This window comes from Hypanus sabinus, chromosome 7 (assembly GCF_030144855.1).
Source record: "Hypanus sabinus isolate sHypSab1 chromosome 7, sHypSab1.hap1, whole genome shotgun sequence".
NCBI lineage: Eukaryota > Metazoa > Chordata > Chondrichthyes > Myliobatiformes > Dasyatidae > Hypanus > Hypanus sabinus.
In genome coordinates this window covers 41553349-41573242 of record NC_082712.1, presented here as the reverse complement: position 1 = coordinate 41573242, position 19894 = coordinate 41553349, and the positions used below count along the sequence as shown (strand labels likewise).

Below are 19894 nucleotides of genomic sequence, written 5' to 3'. Positions count from 1 at the left end.
GCCTAGCCTGTCTAAACTTCCCTAATAAAACAATTTGGCCATTCCAGATATTGATCTAGTAAACCACCTGTAAATTGCTTCTAGTGTGCTAGCATTTTTTCTTTTAAAAATAAGAGTATAATAATATATGCAGTCCAATAAGAGTCCAAATATATATAATTACTAATTTCCTAATTACTTGTTGTACCTTCATTCTAGCTTTAATGCAGCATGCTACCCAGGTCCATCTGCATTTCAAAGCTCTGTAGTCCCTCACCAATTAAATAATGTGCCCCTATTGCCAAAATGGATAATTCACATTGTCCTACATGAAATTCCAGTTTGGTCTAGTAATAAATGCACCTCTTCGTCTTCCGATCTACTGTATTCCATTCTGCGTTCGTGATGTAGCATCTATATTGGTGAAATTGGGTGCGGACTAGACCACTGTTTTGTGGTGCTCTGTCCCCAATAATCATCTTGTTTATAACTGCACTTCCCACTATTACACTGATCTGTCCTCTGCTTTTTCTGCTATGGAGAGGCCAAGTACAAATTGAAGGAATAACATCTCATACTCTGCTGCGATGTTGTGTGATTCTAATGTGTTAAAACTAAAGTGTATTAGTTTTTATACTTGTGTCAGGGTTAATTCATTAATTTTTGTCCATGTGTTTCTATGTTATTTGAGTAGGTGCCTTGGAAGTGCTATTGGAAATGAAAAATCAGGAAATAAGATTTAATAAAGACACCTACACATTGGCATTTGCTATCTGTTACAAGCTGGTAAGTAATTTGTAAATTCATCTTACAGTTCCCACTTCAAATCCGTTGCCATACCATGAAGAAATGTCCGTCAGATTTGTGCTGAAGTTGTTGCCAACTGGTTGTGGAGATGAAAAACTGCAAGGAAGTACTTAATCCAAAGGAATATAAAGACAGAAAGATAGGTTAAAAAGCACGAGGCATTTTCATGTAGAATTTGTATAAGATTGAATAAAGAAACAACTGATGTACTTAAGATATTCTTGTTGTGTAGGAAAGCTCCTACACAAAGCTCAGTCTGAGTCTGACTTATTGCATCCTGACTTCTTCTGTGCTGTTTAAAATCAGCCATAACAAATGTGAAATTGTAGCTTTGGGTTGGATTCTTCTGAATTTCTTAGAAATCAAGATGCTAGATATTTGCCAATTGTCCAGATTTAAACACTATTCCTTATGTTATTGGTATTTGTATCTGAAACATAGCCCTATTACGGTATGATTTTTCTTCTAAATCAAATGCCTTCATTTGTTTTTTTTTATGCTATATGTTTGTATTACTTTGAACAGCAGCTTAACCTTTCAATACATAATTGCTTATACTTAACTTTCAGCCAAGCATACACAGTTGAGCTAAGAAGTAATATGACTCTCCTCATGGGGTGGGGAAGCTAGGCAGGCATGGGGCTGATGGCTGAAATTTTGTTTTCTGCTGAAACATCTGAATGTTGCTCACACAGAATACGATTGAATCCTACAAGTTCTGCACTGCGTTGTTAGAAGAAGTATTGACAAGTGGCAATTTTGTCCCCCGTCATGCATTCTGCTTTGCAGTAGCATTTGCAATCAAACAGGTATGGTTCTTCTACTCACTTTAACAGCACTGAAGTTCTATTGAATAAATTGGTTGAGGCTGTTGTGTAATCTAAATAGCAGATTTCAGGAACTGCAAACCATTTCCCCTTGACATTCTGTTGTTCTGCTGTCATTGACATTCTGGGCATTGTCATTGGCCAGGGCTAACAAAATAGATGTCATTGCCACAAAAGCAGGTAAGAAGTTGGGGAGTTAGTGATTTTTCTTTTACTTGAAGGTCCTTGCATATCTTACAAAGTACATTTCGAGCTATTAAACTCCTATCTTGTAGCAGTTTTAATAACATCTTAGATGGACAAGGTCATTTGGGACAAATCAGCCTTTCTGAGATGGGCACCTCAACCATCATCTTAAACATTACTCCATCAGATACTTTTGCAATATTGTCACAGTTTACAAAAGTGAACTGCAGTAATTCAGCAAATCTTTTAACAGCTCCTTCAAAGCCCATGACTACCTCAAATTTCATCTCCATTTCCCACACCATCATGATTTAGAAATATATTCTCTGGAATATTGTGCACAGGTCTGGCCTATCTACCCAAGGAAGGATAAACTTGCAAAACAGATTGCAGCAAAGGTTTGTCTGGTTGATTTGTAGGATGGTGGGTTTGTCATTCTGCAGGCTGGGCACTTGCTGTCTGGAGTTTTGAAGAATGAGAGGTGATCTACTGGAAGTATACAAAGTTCATATGAACCTTGGCAGGATAAATGCACAGATGATAATTCCCTGGGGGAAAACAAAGTAAGTCCGCAGGTGCTGGAAGCTAAGGGTCTGCATGGAACTACTGAAATTTCAGTCCAGGATCTGCATGAATTCCTGGTAGTTGTTGAGGTTATCTGTGGGCCATGGTTTCAAAATATGATATCAGAAATTGGGCGCTGAGGCAAAAGGAATATTTGTTTTTACCTAAAGTGCAATAGACCCCTTTGGAATTCTGTATCATGGGGGTTGTGGAGGCTCAGTTACTGAGTAGATTAAAGAGGGGGATGGCTAGATCTTTAGACATCAGACCATAAGATATAGGAGAAGGATTAAGCCATTTGGCTCATCGAGTCTGCTCCACCATTTCATCATAGCTGATACATTTACCCTCTCAGCACAAATTTCTTACCTTCTCCATGTCCTTTCATCCCCTGACTAATAAAACGACAAGATATAGGAGCAGAATTGGGCCATTTGGCTGAATTATTGAAGTTGAGGGATATTCCTGATTTTAAAATCTTGGGCTACTCTACCCAACACATATTGAAAGTTTTATTGCCAAAAGGATAGAAATAGGTGGCTTTATATTCCCAGGAGACAATGATGGACAGCAAATCCTGTTCCTGTCATGATAGCCAGATCTTGAAAGCTATTTTGTTTCATTGAATAAAAATATTTCTTCTTTCTTCATTCCCCTGATTTGCCTCTCTATTCTGTGCAGTACCAGGTGAATGAAAACATGGCAGTTTGATTATACAGTTAATATTAGCACACCAAGGCACAATTAGAGAAAAATATAATGAGCTGAAGTTACACTGGTCTCAGAACTACAACAGGAATAGATTTGAGCTTAGTCCTTGTCCTTACCTTCAGTCAGATGACATGCTTACACTTGCCACAGATGCACAAGTAAGAATGGCTTTCCTTAAAGAAAAGTATAAAATCGGGACATTACAGTTGATTACACAGCCAGCATTTTGAACCAGCGAGTTGTCTTTGAAGTGATAGAAGTGGGATACTTCTGAGTGCTTTAGAAGTTGTCAAGAAGACTGACTTCCAAAACTGTTTTAATATAGAACATGACCAGAACTTATGTGTCAGTGTAGCTATCTCAGTTTTACATCTACCACAATACTTGTCAACATTGGGAAATATTTTAGAAAGTCTCTCCTTCGTCAAATGGTAACGATGTACAATTTTAAATTGAATCAGTGAATGACTAGCACAGATTGAAAAAGAGTTAACCAGCTTCAGAATCCACATCCAATCCTCCCATATAAAAGTCAAATTGAGTTCCTTCTCCCAATCTTGTTTAATCTTAAGTAAAGGATGCTAATCCCATTGTAATAATAAATTATAAATTCTTCCAATAGAACCTTTTATCGAGGGTTCATATTCATAATAGTATCTAACAAGTCAGCCTCCAATATGTAAGGAAAATTACTTAAATATTTTTGTAAAAAATGTCTAACTTGAAGATATTGCAAAAAGTATGAATATGAAAGAGAATATTTATCGACTAATTGTTCAAAAGACATCAATCTGCCTTCTTTAAATAAATCCAAAAAAGAATTAATACCTTTATTTTTCCAAAGTAAACAAAATTGGATCACTCCAGGAAGGTTTAAAAAAGTAATTACGATAAATTATACTACAAAGTTTAAATTTTTTAAGATTAAAAAAATCGCAGAACTGGAGCCAAATTTGTAAAGGGTGCTTAAACACAGGATATAGGTTTAAATTAGCAACTTTAGCTAATTGTATAGGTAGAGCAACTCCTAATAACGAAGTTAAATAAAACTGTTTCACAGCTCTCAGTTCCAGGTCTACCCAAATTGGCCGATCATTCCTGTCACCCCAATATAACCAAAAGGACAAATACCACAAATTAACAGCCCAATAATACAAACCCCATTTCCAGAAAAGTTGGGATATTTTCCAAAATGCAATAAAAACAAAAGTCTGTGATATGTTAATTCACGTGAACCTTTATTTAACTGACAAAAGTACAAAGATTTTCAATAGCTTTACTGACCAACTTAATTGTATTTTGTAAATATACACAAATTTAGAATTTGATGGCTGCAACACACTCAACAAAAGTTGGGACAGAGTTAAAATAAGATTGAAAAGTGCACAGAATATTCAAGTAACATTGGTTTGGAGGACTCCCATTAAGCAGGCTAATTGGTAGCAGGTGAGGTATCATGACTGGGTATAAATGTAGCATCCATCAAAGGCTCAGTCTTTGCAAGCAAGGATGGGTCATGGCATTCGAGAGAATCTTAGCATCAACATTCAGTAATGAAATAGGTCTGTATGAGGCACAATCAGTAGGATCTTTATCCTTTTTGAGAATTAAAGAAATAGAAGCTTCATAGAAAGTAGAAGGTAAATCACTTTTCACAAAAGAATCTTTAAACATCTCCAACATATATGGAGAAAGCAATTTTCCAAATTTTTTATAAAATTTTACAGGATAACCATCAAGTCCCGGGGCCTTACCAGATTGCATTGAAAAAATAGCTTTATGAATTTCAGATTCAGTAATTAGGGCATCAAGAGATTTTTGCTCCTCAGCAGAAATTTTAGGAAAAGCAATCTTTTGTAAAAAAAAAAGAGCATTCATTTCAGAAGATTCTACTGGACATAGAGATTTATAAAGTTCAGTATAAAAATCTTGAAAAACCTTATTAATTTCTTCATATTCCTGAGTCCGGAATATTTCTTTCTACAAATTTTCAAAATTTGCCTTTTAGCTCCATCCGTTTTTAATTGAGATGTAAGTAGTTTATTATTTTTATCTCCAAACATATAAAATTGGCTCTTTAACTTAAGTAGATAACCTTAAATTGGATGAGTTAATAAAAGGTTATATTGTGATTGAAGTTCTACCCTTTTTTAAATAAGTCGATATTAGGGGAAGTTGCATAGATATTATCTAAATCTTTAATTTGTTTTGAAATTTTATCTAATTCTGCTTTAGTCTGTTTTTTTTTAAGTTTAGCTGAATAAGAAATAATCTGACCACGTAAAAATGCTTTGAATGTATCCCTATAATTAATTTGGACATGCCTCCTATATCATTAAAAAGAAAACATTCTTTTATCTGGCTTTCAATAAAACTGATAAAATAAGAGTTTCGCAATGAAGTCGGAGACATGCACCATGGTGGACAGGCAAAAATGACATCATCAAATTCAAAGGACAAACTCAAAGGCCATGATCAGATATAGCAATAGCGTCATATTCACAGTTTTTAACATTAAGCAAAAGGCGGGGATCAATTATAACATAATCAATCCTCGAATTTTTTTTTACAAACGTGGGGAAAAAAGGAATATTCTGTTATCAGGGTGTAAGTGCCTCCATAATTTGATCAACCCAAAATCGTTCAAAAAGGAGTTAATAACTGATGCACAATGATTTGAAAGTCGCTGATTAGTTGAGTTCTTGTCAGTCATAGGATTTAAACAACAGTTAAAATCCCCACCCAATATCAACATATATTCATTTAAATCTGGCAATAAAGGAAATACTTTTTTTTAAAAAGAAGGATCATCTAAAATAGGACCATACAAATTGACCAAAACAACCTTTCTATTACAAATCACTTCTTAAACAATTAAAAATCTACCATTAGAATCTGATTCAATATCCTCTTGAGTAAATATATTAGATTTAATGAAGATAGATACACCCTTAGTTTTGCTCTGAGAAGTAGCATGGAGCTGTATTCTATCCCACCAGCGAAAAAATCTGTTTTGGTTTCCTGCTCTGATATGGGTCTCCTGAGCAAAAATTATATCAGGTTGGAATCGAATAATAATTTTAAAAGTCTTTTTTTCGTTTAATAGGATGATTCCAACCACGTGCATTCCAACTTATTACGTTAATCCATTTAACTTCCATACTATAATTTTATTCCAATTTACTTTATACATGCGCAGAACACATACCAATACGGGATTATCAAAGATGGCGGTAATGAATACAACCATATAGAAAATATGCATGCTCTGGAACCACCCAATGGGAAAAAACTCCTAACTCTAAACCCACCCACCCTCCCAAAAGCCCGGAAAAAAAAAGGCAATCGAACTAAGATAGATGCGAAGCCATGGGCTGCTCTGTCTGACTCATCTCTCCCTCTCTCCCCCCCCACCCCCGCCAAGCCAGTACACAAAAAAAATAAAATGACCTTGCAAGAAAGACAGTAACGTCTTAACAAAGGAGAGTGTTTACATTCCATCATGTATTAAACAAAAATGAACCAAAATAATATAATTTCTTAGAGAAAAACCAGCGCCATCTTAAGTTTAGCTTTAAATCCCTAAGAAAACTTTAAATTTGGTTATAGGACGCTATAATAAAACAGATTTTAAAATAAAGGTTAATACTATATTTAACCAAACTAAATTTACAAAAATATTAATTAATAATATCATAGTAACTAAACCCTCCCAGAGATGTATATAAAAAGAAACCCTATCAGTAGGAAAACAACTACTAGTTAGTAAGTTAAGAAACAACAAAAAAACCATCAAACCAAATACTAGATAAAAGGAACAAATCCTTTTATCCTTTCTCAGTCAAATATGTAATTAACCATTTAAACAAACTTGAACCGTAAATCTTCTTTCCAAAAAAAATCCAGTAGGATGTCATGATGTGCAGGTTTTCTTATCTTCTTTTATTAATCTCTCAATGATCTAAATCACCTTCATATATCTTCTTTTTGAAATGTGAGTAATATACAGATAATCAAACAGCTTTTCAGATAGTTCATTCGGTAGTATCATCAGTGGCGGTGGCAGGTATAGCCTGAACAAAATCCAGCGCGACTTTTGGGTCAAAGAAAGTACGTGTGGAAGAATTAGGAGGAAAAACTTACATTTTTGCTTGTTTCATTACTAAAGCAAATCTTGATCTTTGTTCCATTACTTCTTTCAGATAATCTTCTTAAAAACGGAGCTCAGACTCGTTGAATCTGAAAATTGTCTGTTTTCTTGCCTGTCGCATTATTTGATCTTTAATTTTAAATTGATGAAAACAAACCAAAATAAATCTTGGTCTGTTTGAATTTCTAAATTTCAATGTGGACAGTTTGTATGCTCTTTCAATAGTAGGCGGCTGTGATAAAATAGTCGGAAATAAATCATGAAAGAGCTTACCAAAGTAAACCGTTAAGTCTCCGTTTTCAGCTCCTTCTTGCAAACCAACGATTCATATGTTTTGGCGAGACCTAGTTTCTAGGTCAATAATCTTATTATGGATGTTTTTCCAAATGGGTTGTAGTTTCAGACAGTTTTTGCTTAGTTGACTTCAATTCCTCTTCATGTTTAGTAACTTGAGTTTCCACACCTTTTAAGTTTTCCCAGAAATAACTTCATTTCATTATTATTCTTTTCCAGTTGACCTTTAATTGCCTTATTCTGATCTTGAGTTGAATTCAGTGTCCGAACGATACCTTCAGCCCATGCTGGCATTTCATCAGATCTTTCTTTTGGCATCTTTCCTTTTCCATTACCTTTGTCAGTAGGTTTATGCGGATTCTTCCCACTTCTCGTAGATATAGACATAGTACTCCCCTTCAAGAATCAGCAATTAAAAATTTTAAATTCAAAATTTAAGCTGGGGGGAGAGGGAAAACTAAGAGCAGCACACAATTACTGCTACTCCATCGACAGACAGAGGCGGTCTCATCCTGGTCAAAGTTTCTGTTACTGTCAATAGTTAAGTGAGTAGAATATGAACTGATCTCCAAAGGTCATAAAGTTAAAGATGAAACATTCCTTTCAACATTTTGAGCAAGATTAGTGTGTTATTTCTGTTTTGTACAATTTTAGAGTGGAAAAAGAAGAAAGGAGCACCATCGAAAGTTTGGGCATCCCAAGAGATTTGAGCTCTCAGATAACCTTTACCAAGGTCTCAGAACTTAATTAGCTTGTTAAGGCTTTGGCTTGTTCACAGTCATTGTTAGGAAAGGCCAGGTTATGCAAATTTCAAATCTTTATAAATACCCTGACTCCTCAAACCCTGTCCCAATAATCAGCCGCCATGGGCTCCTCTAAGCAGCTGCGGAGTACTCTGAAAATTAAAATAGATGCCCACAGAGTAGGAGGAGGCTATAAGAAGATAGCAAAGCATTTTCAAGTAGCTGTTTCCTCAGTTCGTAATGTAATTAAGAAATGGCAGTTAACAGGAACGGTGGAGGTCAAGTTGAGGTCTGGAAGACCAAGAAAACTTTCCAAGAGAACTGCTCGTAGGATTGCTAGAAAGGCAAATCAAAACTCCCGTTTGATTGCAAAAGACCTTCAGGAAGATTTAGCAGACTCTGAAGTGGTGGTGCACTATTCTACTGTGCAGTGACACCTGCACAAATGTGACTTTCATGGAAGAGTCATCAGAAGAAAACAATTCCTGCATACTCACCACAAAATTCAGTGTCAGAAATTTGCAAAGGAATGTCTAAACAAGCCTGATGAATTTTGGAAACAGCTCCTGTGGACTGATGAAGTTAAAATAGAACTTTTTGGCCGCAATGAGCAAAGATATGTTTGGAGAAAAAAGGGTGCAGAAATTCATGAAAAGAACACCTGTCCAACTGTTAAGCACGGGGGTGGATCGATCATGCTTTGGGCTTATGTTGCAGCCAGTGGCACGGGGAACATTTCACTGGTAGAGGGAAGAATAAATTCAATTAAATACTAGCAAATTCTGGAAGCAAACATCACACTGTAAAGAAAAAAAAAAGCTGAAGTTGAAAAGAGGATGGCTTCTACAACAGGATAATGATCCTAAACACACTTCAAAATCCACAATGGACTACCTCAAGAGGCACAAGCTAAAGGTTTTATCATGGCCCTCACAGTCCCCCGACCTAAATATCATCAAAAATCTCTGGAATAGACTTCAATGCGTGCAAGACGGCCCAAGAATATCACAGAACTAGAAGCATTTTGCAAGGAAGAATGGGCAAAAATTCCCCAAACAAGAATTGAAAGACTTAGCTGGCTACAGAAAGCGTTTACAAGCTGTGATATTTGCCAAAGGGGGTGTTACTGACCATGCAGGGTGCCCAAACTTCTGCTTCGGGCCCTTTTTTAAAAATTATTTTGAAACTGTAAAAGGTGGAAATAAAAAAGTAATCTTGCTTAAGACATTAAAAAAAATGTGTCATCTTTAACTTTATGCCTTTTGGAAATCAGGTCATCTTTTACTCGGTTAGCTATTCACAGTAACAGAAATTTTGACCCCGGGGTGCCCAAACTTTTGCATGCTCTATGGTTAAGTTTTTAATACGAGTATTTCCAATGATGTAATTACTTTTAACTTTAAATGCTATTTTCAATGTAGCATTCATTAAGGGGAAAACTGCTTCATTAGAATTATTCCTCAGAAACAACAGATAAATTTTAATCAACATAATATTTGTTAGTGTCCCTGCAAAACTGGCATATTGCCTTTGGATGATTGTTTGTTTTTATTGTTATGAAATTCCCGTAACTAGATCACTTACCAGCAAAGATAGAGAGGTCCGTTGAAGTCTGATGGTACTATTTTTAAAAGTATTTATTGATAAAGGGCACAAAAAGAAGATTAATGCAAACATACAGATAATATACATCGTCAATACTAAATCTAAACGCGTGTATCATAATAACCGATAAGAAATAACTCTATCGTTTTCTAGGGGTTACTGTATTGTCCGATGGAAAGATAAGTCACTATCAGTTCGTTCAAGCTGCAGCATTGTTGGGTTTAAAAGCAATGCGGTTTAAACTTGCCCAAGTCTTTTATGATGTCAATCCATTGAGTCAGGGGAGCGGGTTTCCCCGTTGTTAGCTAAAAAGCCAATTTCCGTGGTTTCAGCCACCCATTCCAGCCACCGAATTGAACGCACGTGGCTTGGTTTCCGATGACCGTCTGCTGTTATGTGGTCGCTTAACGTTTCTTCTGGTGCGTCTGGGGGGTTGTTCCTACAGCCCCTCTTTTATTCTGACTCGCAGGGTCATAGATGTCAATCAGGTTGGGGGTGATGCAATCTCTCCCTCAACCAGCCCACTTTGCCCGAGGGCATTCACGTAGCAGAGCATCTCAATCCACAAATCTGTCTCCAAGAGACAATGGCCATGAACCATAGCTTTACATCGCTATGGGGGGGAGAAACGTGACATCCTGCACGTCTCCCCCTCATGTCTTGGGGCCCCCCGTTTGACTCAACCCAACAGTGATCAGGCGATTCTCACAAAGGAGGGGGCTACAGACGTAACATTATGTAAAAGCTAATGTCTTAATCTCATATTTCAGAATGATATTGAAAAGGCTTCATCAATCTTTTCGCGGATTATACACATGAACAACAACATTTGTCATAATCTTCATGTAAGTATCTCTGGATTCATTTGGATCATAAGACATAGGAGCAGAATTAGGCCATTCAACCCATCGAGACTGTTCCACCACTTCATCATGGCTGATCCATTTCCCTCTTGATCCCATTCTCCTGCCTTTTTCCCCAAAATCTTTCATGCCCTGACTAATCAAGAACCTGCTAACCTCCACCCAAAGTACACCCGATGACCTGGCCACCACAACCACATGTAGTAACAAATTCCACAGATCCACCTCACTCTAGCTAAAGAAATTTATTATTTCCATTCTAAAATGGATGCCCCTTTATTCTGAGGTTGTGCCCTCTGATTCTACACTCCCTACTATAGGAAACATCTTCTCCACATTCATTCTCTCTAGGCCTTTAAACATTCAATAGGTTTCAATGAAATCCCCCATCATTCTTCTAAATTCTGGTGAGTATAGGCTTGTAGTCATCAAACACTCCTCATATGATAATTCTTTCATTCCATGAACTTGCTTTGAACTCTCTCCGAGGCCAGCACTTCCTTTCTTAGATCAGGGGCCCAAAAAAACTGCTCTCAATACTGCAAGTGAGGCCTCGTCAGTCTCTTATAAAGCTTCAGCATCATATCCTTGTTTTTAATGTTCTAGTCCCCTCAAAATCAGTACTAACATTACATTTGCCTTCCTCACCACTGACTCAACCTGCAAGTTAACCTTTAGGGTATCCTGCATGTGGACTCCCAAGTCCCTTTGCACCTCAGGTTTTTGAATTTTCTCCCTATTTATAAAATAGTCTGCACTTTTATTCCTTCTACCAAAGTGCATGACCATACACTGTATACCATCAGCCACTCCTTTGCTTATTCTCCTAATTTGTCTTAAGTTCTTCTACAGCATCCCTGCTTCCTCATATGGTTTGCAAACTTGGCCATAAAGTCTTCAATTCCATCATCCAAATCATTGACATACAACATAAAAAGAAGCAATCCCAAGACTGACCCCTGCGGAACACCACTAGTCACTGGTAGCTAATCAGAAAAGGCTCCTTGTGTCCCCACTCATTCACTTGCCAAACAGGCATTGCTGTATCCATGCCAGTATCTTTCCTGCGATACCATGGGCTGTTATCTTGCTAAGCATCCTCCTGTGTGCACCTTGTCAAAGGACTTCTGACAATCCAAGTTCACAACATTCCCCAATTCTCCTTTGTTCGGCTTATTTTTTCGTCAGGATTCCAAAAGATCTGTCAGTTAGGAATTTCTCTGAAGAAAAACATGCTGACTCTGGCCTAGTTTATCATGTGCCCCCAAGTACCCCAAAACCTCATCCTTAACTATTAACTCAACATTTTCCCAATTATTGAGGTCAGGTGAACTGGCCTATAGTCTCCTTTCTGCTGCCTCCCTTCCTTGAAGAGTTGAGTGACATTCACAATTTCCAGTCTTCTGGAACCACGTCAGAATCAAATGATCCTTGAAAGATCATTACTAATGCCTGCACAATTTCAGCTACCTCTTTCAGAACCCTGGGGGGTAGTTCACTTGGTCCAGATGGCTTTTCTAGCTTCATACTTTCCAGCTTTCCAAGCGCCTTCTCCCCAGTAATAGCAACTGCACTCATTTCTGCCCATTGATACTCTCGAACTTCCAGCATACTGCTAATGTCTTCCACAGTGAAAACTGATGCAAAATACTTATTCAATTTGTCCACCATTTCCTTGTCCCAAATTACTACTACTCCAGCATCATTTTCCAGTGGTTCAATACCTACTCTCACCTCTCTTTTACTCTTTCTATATCTGAAAAAAAACTTGTGGTATCCTCTTTCTTATTATTGGCTAGCTTACCTTCATATTTTATCTTTTCCGTATGGCTTTTTTAGTTGTCTTCTGTTGGTTTTTAAAAGTTTCCCAATCCACTAACTCCCCTCTCTTTTTTTTTAATGTTGGGTTTCACTTGTCAGCCATGATTGCGTCATCCTGGCTTTAGAATACTACTAATTCTTTGTGATGTATCTATCCAATGTCTTCCGAATTGCTCCTAGAAACTCCAGCCATTTCTGTTCTGCTGTTATCCCTGCTAGTGCCCCCTTTCCAGTCAACTTTGGCCTGCTCCTCTCTCATAACTCTGTAATTCATTTTACTCCTTTGTAAGACTGATACATTTAGCCTCTCCCTCTCAAATTGCAGAGAGTTTTATCAGGTTAAGACCACTGACTCCTAAGGGTTCCTTATTCTCAAGCTCACTAATTGAAGCCAGTTCATTGCACAACACCCTATGCAAAATAGCTGATCCCCTAGTGGACTCGACCACAAGCTGCTCTAAAAACCCATCTCATAGGCATTCTAAAACTACTCTCAATTGAGACCCAAAATCAGCATCAACCTTATTTTCGCAATCTACCCACATTTTGAAATCCCCCATGACTCTCGTAACAATGCCCTTTTGACCCTGTTGTAGTTTTGTAGCCCACATCCTGGCTACTGTTTAGAGGCCTGTGTATAATTCCCATGAGGGTCTTTTTACTCATCCAGTTCCCTAGTGGCCGCTTTGCTTGTCCCTGCTTTATGTTTATTTCCCCTTATTAAATAATTGTGATTCAATTGGGCTGCTGGAAAGACGCGGAAAGCCCACAAACAGCCGTTTTCAAATTCCACTCATAGACCTGGGAGGCTCCTCCTCTCTTGTTTCTGATTCGATGGGGCATTCAGAAACATTTAATTGTAGTATTTGTGACCCAATAAGGAGATGAAAAGTCTTCCATTTACAATGCCTATTTCACAACATCAGGACATTATCATGATGTTTACAGCCAATGTAGTACTTCTGAAGAGTTTTCATTTTTTTATTCTAATGACACTGGAAACCATTATGCATAGCACCGCATAAGTTCACCAGAATTATTTTGCCTTCAGTGCTTTGAGTTCAGAAATTTTAAGGATGATCTGTTTGAGGACTTTAAAATTTTTTGTACTGGACTTCACCAATAATGAACATGTTTTGCTGAAGACCATATCAAATGTAATGGCAATGTTTGTTCAGGTCTATCTACTGGCTTTGTCAGGAGAACAGCAGAACCTGATCTCTGCTTTGGAGGCAGCTCTTGGATGCAGTGTCTCGAAACTTGTGAAGAAAGTGTCTTTTTCACAAGAAGTGGTAAGAAAATAAATTGACACACGTATTATCCTAACTTACTGAATTGTTAAATCCTGTTTAGGACAAAATCTTAGAATATTTTGCTTAAAAATACTGGGGGAATAGATTCACAATAAGTGTAGTAGTCTACCGCCACAGCAGAAGGGCAATAAATACTTGAATTGCTGGTAACTTTGGCACTTGAGGATTAATTTTCTTATTCTTTAAAGGTCAGACTTGTCTATATATTTCGGAGAGGGGGTTATTTCACTGTACAGGATTCCTGAGTCCAATTCCTTCTTCACTTGATGTCAACTTGCATGGATTTCCTCGGTAATTTTAACACTACTGGAACCTTGACTCATTTTGTTGTCTTCAAATCCTGTCCATCGATGTTAAATGTAGTGACAGGCTGTTGGGTGTTTATATCTAATGTTTCACTGATGAACCATTGAGCATCCACCCAACCAGCCTCTCAACCCCTATCTGTCACCAACTAGACTGCACCCATTGTTGACCATCTTACTTCCCCACCTCCCACCACATCCTCTCACATGATCCACATGCCAACTCTACTGGGGATCCTTTCCCCTGACACACTCATCAATGTATTGCTGCCAAATCTACATCCTTGAGCCTTGTATATTGTGGTGGACCACCCATTGACCCAGTCAATGGGCCAAGTCAAGAGTAACCTGTGGGCCGTATTTATTCCATGAGGATGATTTGAGTATTGCTGGTGAATATAATTAAGTGCACTTTGTATTTAGTCTCACCACTGACTATGGCAAAATGAGAGGCATTTTTAAAAACAAATATAGTAATATTTATGGTCAGATAGCGTGTATATCATGGGCTTTTAATAACTGTAATCTGCTTCTCATCAAGATGGCTCTAGTCCAAGAAGCTATGGAGAACAACACAGAGCTACAAAGCCAGTATGAGGGTATCTATGGATTACTGCAAAAATCTGGACAAATCACAGCACTGAGTCTCGATGACATACTCTGCCAAACACCAGTTGGAAAGAAACCTCTTAACCCTTTGCTAGATCAAAGGAAAATTAGCCGGCGGACTTTCAAACCTCTGCGGTCAACATTGCTGTCTGAGTAACAGGAATGGACTATGCAATCTTAGACATGTGCATCTCTGCATCCTTTGTAAATTAGTGGTGTCCATTTGCTCACCTGAAAGAACCGTTTTAAAGACTTGGTTCAATTAACACTAAACAATATAAAGCGTACATGAAAGGTATTAATTTTAGTTTCTTTACAGAACTTGTAATTGTTACCGTAAGTGGAAATATTGATCTTTTCTTCATTTATGAGAAGATTGCAAATGAATAACCACATAGTTTTACCTTGGATAAGATGTGGGAGGAAAAAGCAGTATCCAAACCTATTGCTTTTCTATTTGTATATCCAGAGACCCTGCAAATAATTGAGAATATTTTATCACATTTTATTAATAATTGATCATCTACTATGGTTCACTTTAAAACAGACTTGTCCCAAAAGTACAATGAAGCTCCAGGTGATTGGTCACGAATTTTGTAAAGTTATAACAATGCTGACAGAGTTGTTCTTACTGCAGGTAGAAAAGAACTGAGCTTTCTTTACTTGCAGAAATAACTTCCATAATTAGTGGAACAAGTAGTGGTTCTTTTTTAGGGTAATTTCCTATTTTCAGGGATTTCAACAGGTTTAGAACACTGTTTCACTTTGCTTTCCTGTTTTGATTGAAACAAATGGTATTTCATGGCCATGAGAGTGAGCATTGGGCAAAATTTCCTGAAGTTATTTTGTAATCTGTGGAGAGAGAAAAGGAGACAGATTTCTGTCATGTATCCTTATCACCAGTTTGTGAGAATTCTTAGCATTCTTGCTTAAATGTGATCAAAAATGTTGGCATAAGTATAAACCAGAAGTGAGCCTCTTCTACCTCATCCAACATTTTTTATTGCAGTTAATAAGCATAGAGATTTCCTGTTGTCCTTTAAATGACAATATATTGTAATTTTTTTCAAACACAATTTACATTCAATTGTATCTTTTATCCAAATTAGCAAAATCTATTTCCGTTCATTAGAAATCCTCTGTCAAGTAATGTGATGAATTTTACCAATAACACTTTCTGCAGTGTTTATAAATAATGTGCAATAAAATATTGCAATATCCTCTGTGCATGAACTTGTACTTCATCTTTTGTGTCCTTAGTGTCATAGTGTGGAACTGAAATAAACGGATCCTTGAACACTTTAAAAGGAAACTAAAGTTTGAAATCTAAGCACACAAAGACCATTCAGAGTTTGCTTTCATGTCCAAAAAAAAATTCCTTTTCCCCTGTTTCTTTTCAACCAAAACAACAGTTATGATGGTATACAAATAGATTTTCTATCATTTGGACAATATGCTGGTATTTTGCTTGTAAGGTGCTCTGTAATCAGAGAGCAGTTTTTTAAACTGCTATTTTAAAAAAAATTGTTGCCTGTCATTGCATACCAGCAGTATGTACTGAGACCTGCTAAGACTAGTAGAGGTTAATCAGACACCACAGCAAAAAATCTCTATTGTCATCCTTTGTAATGGGGCTCTTTGTTCCTTTTCCAAGTCTCTCAGAGGTGTGCCTACCCTGAAGAAGTTTAAATCTACTCTTTAACAGGAGTTCAGTGCTACCCCCTCTGCGATCTCTCCTGCCCACTCTTCACACTCACCAGCTTGTACTCCTTGCCCCCCACCTTGTTCTGGCTTCTTCTCTCTTCCTTTTCATAGATGCAGCCTGAACTGCTGAGTTCCTCCAGTATTTTGTGTGTGCATTATTTCTAATCAAAAGCCATCTCTTTGATTCTGGTCTTCATTATTTTCTCGACTGAGATGACACTGCATGCAGTATCCTAAAGGAAAAGGCAGTCAAAAAATAAGTTAAAATTACATTTGCTGCAAATGGAAATGATTTTGAGTGTGATAATCATTCTGAGGAGGTAATGCAACCAATTCAGAACAAATTTCCAAAAGACCCAGGACAAGTTGTATGGGATCTGATGTGCTATCCAAAAGTAATTTAAAATATGCACCATGGCAAAAACTGAGACAAGATTCTACAGATGCTAGAAACCTGGAGCAACACATAAAATGCTAGAGAAACTCAGCAGGTCAGGCAGCATCTGTGGAGGGAAATGACACTCTTATGTAGATACTGGGCTGAGATCCTTCATCAGAACTGTTGACTGTTATTTCCTTCCATAGATGCTGCCTGACCTGCTGGGTTCTTCCAACATTTTTGTGTGTGTTAAGGCAAAGAAGGAATGAAATGTGGAGGTCAGCATGCGGGAGTTCTTAAATGAAGTGGAGGAACTGAAAGTTCCATTATGGATTGTAAGATTCAAGGAATGCAACTAAAAAGTTCTGGGAAAGAGAATGCAGATACAGAATAAAAGCGGATGTACTTGAAAATACTCAGTAGAACAGGCAGCATCTCTGAAGAGAGAAAATTAGAGTTATGCCTGTCAAGCTGCTTTTAGGGTTAGGGCAGAGGGATGGTGAGAACAATTGTTGAATGCTGTCAGCATTTTCTGCTTTATTTCAAATTTCGATTCCTACAATTTATAGATTTTTATCAAACAGCGATAACTGATTTGATACATCGGATATCATTGTACATAGGACATATAGTACTAAAGATATAATCTACCATTCTACAAAGAGCAATCTCTATGGAACAGAATTGAAGTTGAAGGCAGCAGGAGCCCTCCTTTCTGATGTTTAATTTGTCTTGGTGTCAGATTTGTCTCTCCTCTTAGTGATAAAGGCAATACGGATGCCTGGAACTGGCTGGAAGTGTGAATCTCAGGTTGGTGCTAGAGTAGTTAGTGGAAAAGTTAAGCCAGTGCTAGAATGACTCCTGGGGACTTTCATTTTGTCAATGTTTTTATTCAGTCCAAATCTGATGTACTGGTCAAGTTTGGGGAGCCCATTAGTTTTTGAAATATTTAGTTGGAATGGTTAGCTTCAGGGAATGGCTTGTTTGATCAAAGTTAATTTATTATCGGAGTATGTATATACAACTTTGAGATTTGTCTCCTTATAAGCAGCCACAAAACAAAACTTTGCACTTTGAGATCAATGAAGGTGGCAGTTCTGAATCAGTACTAAAGTAATTTTGGAGTCAAGTAAAGATGAGGCTTAAGATAAAATCAACAGATTGTGTTCCATAAGTGGGATTAGTGATCCTTATTTTCCCCATAGCCATACAGTTTAAAAGTAAAAATCTTGATGTATTAAATTTACATTTATATTATCCAGATATCAAATCCTACATTGAGGATTTGGAATTGAATTATTCATCTAATATTGTATCCAAATGTATATTAAAGAGGGTGGTTGTTTAAAATGGGAGTTAGCGTTTTTGTGGAAGAGGTTAACTGAAGTTAAATACTTTAGTGAGTAAAGGAGACCATTTTCCAAGTGGGGAGCTTGAAGTACAGTTAGCCTAACATTACTTTCTTCCTTTTCGACTCTGGGAATTCTTGTGCCTGTGTAGTTGGGTGGAACTTATATTATGTTTACACAAATGCAAGGCAGGAACCTCAAGGTGAATATTCCACGTTCCGAGCTTGTTTATTGTCATTCTTCGGTACACAAGTATAAAGAAAAACAAAATAATTGTTATCCCAGATCAGATGCAGCATGAATAACACAATAAGCATAAAAAACAGTAAATATAAATATAAAAGCAACCCTATAAAATACAATGTACAAGTAACTGTTGAGTGTGGTTGTATAAGGTTAGCTTATATACTTTCAATGGCCACTTTATTAGGTACACTTATACACCTTGTTAATGCAAATCAGACAATCATGGCAGCAACTTGGTACATAAAAGCATGCAGACATGGTCAAGAGGTTCGGTTGTTGTTTAGAGCAGACATCAGAATAGGAAAGAAATATGATCTAAGTGATATTGACCATGGATTGTTGGTGCCAGACAGGGTTGTTTGAGTATCTCAGAAGCTGCCGTTATTCTGGGATTTTCATGCACAGCAGTCTTTAGAATTGACAGAAAATGGTCAAAAAAGAGAGAAAACAAAAAAAAAAGTGAGTGGCATCTGTGGGTGAAATTGCCTTATTGCCGAGAGAGGTCAGGGGAAAAGGTTTGAGTTGACAGGAAGGCCACAGTAACTCAGATAACCATGTGTTACAACAATGGTCTGTAGAAGAGCATCTCTGAATGTTCAACATATTGAATCTTGAAGTGGATATGCTACAGCGGCAGAAGACCACAACAGGTTCCTATCCTGTACCTAATAAAGCGGCCACTAGGTGTAGGTAGACAAATGGTATGTGTGTAAAGTGATACTAGGTGCCAAAGTTTCAGCTCTTTTAAATCTCTGCATAACTTTGCTGAAAATTCCTAATAGTTCTACTAAAATAAAAGTAGAATGCACATTATGACACTTCTGTAATATTTTGTGAATATTTTGTAATAATAAGTTTGAGGCTGGAATGATGCTTGTGTGGCTATTCGGCTCAATAATAGGATATTAAGATGGAAACATGGAAAATGCTGGGGATACACAGCCATTAAGGTAAGACTTGAGAAGAAAGAAACATGGTTAATGTTGCCATGACCCGTGAAATCTGCCGTGCCTATCATTTCTCAGCCTTGTTGACTCAACATATGAACACTATGTCAACTTTGGGAAAGCTGTGGCCCAATACCCAAGGTTCCTTCATGGTCATCTTTGGGTACCTGATGCCCCACCATTAGAAGAATCTACCATTATGCTAAGGGAAGCAATGCAGTGGGGAAGCATGTATATCATGATAAAGTGTATTCTGTACATGCCCATTAGCTAAAGCACAAAAGGGAAAATACACAACAGCGGCCAACTCTTGGCGCGATCTGCCTGTAACTTCCAACATCTTGACCTTAAAATTTGCTGTCTCTATGGGTAGAATTGGGAAAGCGACCTCACGGGACCTGAATGATAAGGATATGCAAAGTACATCTCTTTGAACCAATCAGATTTGAAAGGTAGCGCAGAGACTAAGCCAGAATTGCTCTCAGCAAATTC

The 19894-nt window shown here is 37.4% G+C and overlaps 1 protein-coding gene across 2 annotated transcripts in view; it reads left to right on the top strand.

Annotated features, from left to right (window-relative positions):
* Positions 1 to 16004, top strand: part of ptcd2 (pentatricopeptide repeat domain 2) — a 41207-nt gene extending 25203 nt beyond the window's left edge. For both annotated transcript variants that reach the window (XM_059974600.1, XM_059974599.1), the window contains 5 exons: positions 674 to 765; positions 1482 to 1595; positions 10637 to 10711; positions 13729 to 13842; positions 14710 to 16004. In XM_059974600.1, the coding sequence (XP_059830583.1) occupies positions 674 to 765; positions 1482 to 1595; positions 10637 to 10711; positions 13729 to 13842; positions 14710 to 14934 (620 nt within the window). In that variant the 3' untranslated portion in view covers positions 14935 to 16004. The remainder of the gene's footprint in view (positions 1 to 673; positions 766 to 1481; positions 1596 to 10636; positions 10712 to 13728; positions 13843 to 14709) is intronic.
* Positions 16005 to 19894: the final 3890 nt, after the last annotated feature.